Source organism: Neopsephotus bourkii, unplaced genomic scaffold (genome assembly GCF_033783945.1).
Source record: "Neopsephotus bourkii isolate Nb327-2 ecotype Australia unplaced genomic scaffold, CSIRO-AGI_Nbou_v1 NB_716, whole genome shotgun sequence".
Classification (NCBI taxonomy): Eukaryota; Metazoa; Chordata; class Aves; order Psittaciformes; family Psittacidae; genus Neopsephotus; species Neopsephotus bourkii.
Genome location: NW_026901215.1, coordinates 531,353 through 537,960, shown reverse-complemented (window position 1 = coordinate 537,960; position 6,608 = coordinate 531,353). Strand labels below are relative to the sequence as shown.

At 60.6% G+C, this 6,608-nt stretch overlaps 1 protein-coding gene across 1 annotated transcript; it reads right to left on the bottom strand.

The window, feature by feature from the left end:
- Positions 1–952: 952 nt before the first annotated feature.
- LOC133212462 (START domain-containing protein 10-like) lies at positions 953–5,986 on the bottom strand. Its single transcript, XM_061353928.1, has 6 exons — positions 5,415–5,986; positions 2,331–2,478; positions 2,125–2,228; positions 1,909–2,026; positions 1,667–1,719; positions 953–1,385 (listed from the first exon to the last, which is right to left on the bottom strand). The coding sequence occupies exons 1-6, from the start codon at positions 5,577–5,579 to the stop codon at positions 1,173–1,175; spliced, it is 801 nt and encodes a 266-aa protein (XP_061209912.1). The 5' UTR covers positions 5,580–5,986; the 3' UTR covers positions 953–1,172.
- Positions 5,987–6,608: the final 622 nt, after the last annotated feature.

Here is a 6,608-nt window from a genome sequence, read left to right as displayed (position 1 = left end):
GAGCAGCACATATGCAGGACATATGGGACCTTATGGGGTCGCTAAAGGGGGACAGTGAGCATCCGTGCCAGGGATGCTTGGGTGGGGGTCTGGATTAATTGAGGAGGAGAAGCACAAGGTGTGGGGAAGCAAGCACAGGGCAGCAGCCGTACAGCACGGGGTGGGATCACAGGGGTTGGGGTGACCAGGGATGTGAAGCTGAGTTGGTCAGAGGGGCCCCAAAAGACACAGTGGCTCTATGGATGCTGCCATCCACAGATCCACAGGATGGCTGATGGGGTCACACATCACTGTGTAGGTTGACTGTGTCTGCCATGTCCCTGTCCTCTGGTCTTTACCTTGCTGGGACAGCTCTGGAGCTGAACCTCCCAGCACCATCAGCACTGACAGCCCCATTTGCATTGGCCATGAACAGATCAGGCTTCAACCCATGTGGGGCAGGAGCCTTGCAATACGGGGGCTTGGACTTAGTGCCTGGACAGCCCCAGGGAGGGCTCGGTGCCAGCAGCATCCTGTGCCAGCCCGAAGCTCTCTTGTGCACACAGCAACCCCTTTATTGTTGTGTTAGAAACCACAGCAGCGGCAAACACCGAGAGAGTGGGGACAGAGGCTGCCAAGACCCCACGGCCAGGACAAGCCCCCCCCAGCACTCTGGGGAAGGGGTCCCCAGAGCTGGGCTAGAGCCAGGCTCAGGGGTGAGCCTCATGCCCATGGGAGCGCTCCCTGAGATGGGGGGGGTCACACTAAAACTGGGGGGACCTGGTGGGCTGGAGCGGGTCCAGCCTGATGGTGGGGCTGTCAGAGCTGCAGCACAGGCCAGAGAGGCTCAGTGCAAGCCCTGTGGTACTGCAGAGCCTGGGCAGGATCCCCATAGATCCCCCTACTTCTGGACCTTTGGGGGGCACTCCTACAAGGTCCAAAAAGGCTCCTACCCACCCCATAAAGGCTTCCCAACCTCTCCTTGGGGCACCCACTCCCGCTTCCAGCTCTATGTCCTGCATGGGGACATCATTTCCCATGCGACAGTACCTCGCTGCACTGCTAGGGGGGTCTATGATGAAGGAGTTGGAGAGCAGACACGACTATTGGGGTGCAGGGGGCCAAATTCCCACCCGTTCCCCCCCCGGCTGCCAAGCCTCAGCCATGAGGGGGTCCCGCTATGAGGTTAGGGCTCAGGCCTCGTGGTCACTGGTGCTCAGGTGGTCCTCAGGCAGCCCGGTCTCGTCGATGTTCTCCAGCGAGTCCGCGTGCTGCAGCGAGAGCTCGGCCAGGCTGACGCTGGGCAGTGTGTTCTGCTCCGGGTACACCCAGGGCTTGTACCCGGGGTCGTGCTTGCGCTTCCACTCCGGGTACTTCAGCCCGGCCTTGTAGATCTTCTTCATGGCCTGTGGGCAGAGTGGGACCAGCCCGTCACAGTGCCCAGGGGGGATGGAGCCACCCTGCTCTGTGGGCACAGCTCCCAGCTCCTCCATTGCTTGCTCTTCAGGGGGGGTTGGAGGAGATGGTGGCTTGGACCACACCGAGGTGTGAGTCCTGCGTCACCCAGTACCATCCTGCAAGCCCTGGGACACCAGCACCCATCCTGCCCTGACCTAGGGGCCACTTTGTGACAGCTCACCCCTGATGCCCCCCCTGCATCCCACCACCAGCCACGTACCCTGCTTACCTTTGGTGCCACAAACTGGGAGACGCGGTTCACCACCCACTTTGGCAGCGACCCTGCAAGAGCCCAAAGCCCCATCACTCAGGCAATCTGGGCCCTGCACAGTGCCCTGTGCCAGACTCAGCACCCCCCAGCACTGATGGCTGTGCCCTGGGGGGGACCCCCTTCTTCCCTGGATTGCCCCGTGGTGATGGACAGCCCCGGGGGTGAGCTGTGGGGGCACATTGGGGCACATAGGCACTCACCACGAGGGTCCACCTGGGTGAGATAATAGAGGACGCAGGCACCGGCGCCGTTCGCCTTGATGAGGTACCCTGTCTGCAGGGACACGGCTCTCACAAAGTCCTTCCGGGGGGGGTATTTCTGCAGAGAGACCCCATGCACCTCAGAGCCTGCCCCAGCCGCTGCCCAGCCCCGTCTGTGCCTGCTGGCACCAGCGCCGTGCCAGGGCTGGGGCTCACCGGGTGCTTGACGCTGTAGTTGATGATCATGTAGTCATTGCCCAGGGGCAGCCAGGAGCGCAGGGTGACGAAATCCCTGTTCTTCAGTGGGCTTGGGCACTTCCCTGCGGATAGACCCCGTTACATCCCAACCCAGTGCCCCTGGTGGCCCCACAGCCACGCACGGTGCTGTGGGGTGAGGGAGGGGGTCCCCAGGGGCTGCTCACAGGAGTAGTATCCCACGTCAGCATTCACGGTCAGGCGCCCGATGTCGTAGGTCTCGATCATATTCGAGTCCCATTTCTTGCGGTAGTCGGTGTCGTGCAGCACATCATAGAGTGTCTCAGCAGGGACGTCCTTGCAGGAGATGCGAGTCTGGGGGGTGACAGGCAGTGGGGCAGGGAGGCAGCACCCACCACGGAGCATGGAGCAGTGCCTGCCTGCGGAGGAGGGCTTCAGGCTGTTCCTGTGCGCGGTGGCATGCCCCTGTGCTGTTATAAACCCATGTACACATGTGCCATGGAGGATGCTCTGCACACACATGGTGCAGGGCATGCCCCAGCTTCAGGATAGCCCATGGTAGCCAGAGGGTATCCAGGGGGTAGAAGGACTCTCAAACAGAGCTGTGTGGTGGTCCAGGCTTGGCTCTCTTGGTACCCCGAACCCCAACCTATTCAAGCACAGGGATGCCCCTGCCCTGGCAGGGTGGTTTTGGTGAGGGGTCGAGCCCAAGGGGGTTGTTGGGGCCCCGGCTGTAACCGGAGCCGTGGAGCTGCCCTACCCAGCAGCGAGTGCATTATTGATGAGCTGGCCGCTCAGCTCGGTGCCGGCAGGAGGGAGATGTCATCTGCTCCTCGTTAGAGGCCTTGCATCTTTGATGAGGTGCTCAGCACTGGCGGGTAACTGGAGATGCCCCTCTGAGCGTGGCAGGTCCCATCAATCTCGGGCAAGCGTTCCCTGATGGCCCCAGTGGCAGCTCCTGCCCCATGTGCTGGACTTGTGCCCAGGACAGGCTTGGAGATGTGCTGCAGCCCCCGGGGTACCGGGAACGAGAGTGTGGGAGCACCCAGACCCATGCTCTGAACCCCAGGCCCCAGCTCCTGGGTGGCATCCTCCATCCCATGTTTTGGGAAGGGTCCCAAACCCCTGCACCATGCCCAGGCCCCCTCCAGAGCCAGGAAAAACCACATCCTTGCAATGAAGCAGGGTGATGGTGCGCAGAGCCCCCACCAACCTGCCTGGGGTTCTCAGTCTATGAGGCTTGGTGGTGGCAAAGCTGGGTATAAGTGTGTCCCCTCTGCTGGGCTCTGGGTGTTTGAACCTCACAAGGTTCCTGCCAGCCCGTCCAGGAGCAGCTTTGTCTCCAACACATCAAACACTCTCCACACTTCAGGGCTGCACACACTGCAGATGTGCTGATAGGGCGCTCCCATCATCCCAGTAACAGAGTGGAATCCAGCAACTGGCCACCATTCAGAGCCTGCATTGCTGACCCCCATCCTGTGAGCCAGGTGCTGAGCTGGTTTTCCACCCACCTCATCATCCACTTTTCCTGTCCAGACTCACCAGGGTGGCGATGAGGAGACTACAGGAGACCCTGCCAAAGGTTTTACTGAAGTCAAAGTGCAGGGCTTTAACCATTCTCCCCATACCTAGCCAGCCAGCCCTCTCATTGTAGGAGGCAATCAGGCTGGTCTACCGTGATTTGCCCTTGGTAGGTCCCTGCTGCTGTTACCACTGCCCTTGCCCTTCAGGACATGGCTTACAGGAGGGATTTCTCCACCACCTTCCCAGGGATGGAGGTGACACAACAGTGCATAGTGCCCTGGAGCATCCTTCTTACCCTTATGCAAGATGAACGTGACATTCGCCTCTTCCCAGCTATCGGGGACCTCCTGCAGTCACCAGGACTTTTCAAAGAGACATTGACCAGAGCCCTCAGCACCCCCTGGTGCATCCTGCCTGGTCCTAAGTGCTCCTGGATCTTAGCCCAAAAGCTCTTCCCTGGCTCTCAGCAGCAAGGCAGTGCTTATTGCAGCTACACCTCTGTAAGGAGTGCTGCTCCTCCTCACCTTGCCCTGAAGGGCCTCCATCCACGGCAGCACCACAGCCATCGTGGTGTACCCAGCTCCACCTTGTGTCTGCCCAGCTGCAGGCACTCAAGATGGGCTGCCAGTTACTCTGTGTCCAGGAGAGCAGTGCAAAAGAGGGTCCTTCAGTGCTCTGTACCCCAGACACCCACCAGCACCTCCCCATGCCCTTCAGGCCATAGTAGCCCTTCCCTGACACTCCTAGTTGACAGCTCCCCTTATCAAGTTGTCTGTTCCATACGTAAGATGCTCCTGTCCTACTTGCTTGGGCAGATCCCATTCTTGCCCAGCAGCCCTATGCCTCTGTCCTCAGGAAAGCCAAAGCCCTGCCCATGACACCAGCCATGGAGTCACAGCTGCATTGACCCACAGGTTGCTCCCACCCAGGGCCTACCCTGTAATGGGGCTCCCTTGCCCCCAGCATCCTGTAACCACTCTTGTTGTACTCAGGGTCACCTGCCAGTGTCAGTGGTGCCATATAGAGGAGCAGGTAGGTATAACAACCCGAGGGATGGTTGAACCTCATCCCAGATCCATTCTGGAGGTGAAGAAGGAATTCTTCACAATGAGGATGGTAAAACACTGGCACAGGTTGCCCAGGAAGGTAGTGGATGCACCGTCCCTGGAGACATTCTAGGCCAGGCTGGATGTGGTTCTGGGCAACCTGATCTAGTGGAAGGTCCCTGCTCACTGCAGGGGGATTGGACTGGATGACCTTTGAAGGTCCCTTCTAACCCAAACTATTCTGTGATTCTTTGATCCAGCCCCTGGCAAACAACAAACATCCTGAGACTGCACATGGGGGCTCTTAAGCTCCCCAGGATGCTCCTCCAGTGCGGGATGGCAGGGATGTGCTGCAGGATGGCGTGGCTGGGGGAGAGGCACCAGGGAGGCATCGCACCAGCCTGTCTCATGCCCGGGGGCTCCCAGCAAGGCCATCTCTATAACGTAATCGATCCTGGGGCCTTCCCTCCTGTGTCTGCATCAAGGGCAGCCGCAATGTGAGCCCACACGCGTGCATGGCAGGATGCTGCAGCGGCATCTCGGCAGGTCGAGAGGCTAAAGCCACAGGGCAGGCAGTGAGAGCCCTGGGCAGAAACACCCCCAGGCGGGCTGGATCAGGGCGCTGCGCACCCTCAGGGTGGGCCAGCACCTCAGGGACCCTGGGTGCAGCTGGGGTAAGGAAGGGCTGCGGTCCTGCAGCTGCAGGCATTTGCTTACCTTGATTTTCTGCACAGTGCAGCTTTCCTCCTGGCCCTGACTCCACACGGTCACGCCAGCCTTGTTATACCGACAGTGCCAGCCCTCCAGGCTCTCGCACTGATCCCTGAAGGAGCTGAAGTCGGAGTCATCCGGGATATAAACCATCTCCCCTCCTCTGGACATGGGGCTGCGCTGCCGGACCCAGGGCGCGGGCACTTGGCTGCAGGCAGGCTCCTTCTGCCTCACCTCCCGGGGAAACCCAGCTCTGCCCTTGAGCTCTGGGTGCCTGCTGCAGCTCACATCATCCTCCGAGCAATGCGCCCCTGCCCCTGCGGTGGGCACCGGGGCCGCCCAGGCCCCCAGGACGGGCAGAGGCACCCCGGAGCAGGCGGAGGACGGCTCAGCGCCTGCAGTTGCTATCGCCGCTGCCTGAGCTCGGGTGTCTCCTCCGGCTGGCTCCCGGGATCACATTTCTCCCCGCGGGCTCTCAGCTCCTCTATTATTCAGCAGGTAGCAGCGCGCAGGTGACTCGGCTTTCAGGGCACAGCTGCCCCCGGCCCCCCGAGCCCCCCAGCCCCGCAGGCCCCGCTCTCCCCTCGCTGCACGCTGCAATCTCTGTGCCTGACTTTGCAGCACCAGCTCGCTGATGGGATCAGCTGATCACCTGCCTGGAGCAGCAGCCGGGCCTCCAGCGGCGCGGCGGAAGCAATGGGCAGCAGCATCAGCAGGATGCGGGCTGTCTGGGATGAGGCCGCGGTCCAGTGCACAGCACCCTGGTGCTCAAGGTGCCCTGGGTCTGTGTGTGGGCTCCTGGCAGTGTTTGCAGTTGGGGGAGGTTGCCCCTCACTGCGCTCAGCAGCATCCTGGTGATGCTGGCAGGAAGGGACCCCTGGGGTCTTTAGCCCACCCTGCTCCTTGGAGCAGAAACACCACCAGCACAGGGTAAAGTGACCCATGGCTTTAACCAGCTGTGACTTGAAATATAGACTTGCCCCATGTCCCTGGTGGCACGTCCCACATGCACCACCTCCCCAGGAGTAATAAGAGTAATTCCCACTTGTCCTACCTGAAGCTGCAATTAGTGCCCATTGTGCTTCCTTACACCTCATTTTGCCCGTTGTCCTTTGTTACTCCCTACAAAAAGAGATGGCTCCATCTCCAGGTAGCTGCATGCTGGTAGATTCCAACCCACCCCTCTTGTAGCCCCAGCCC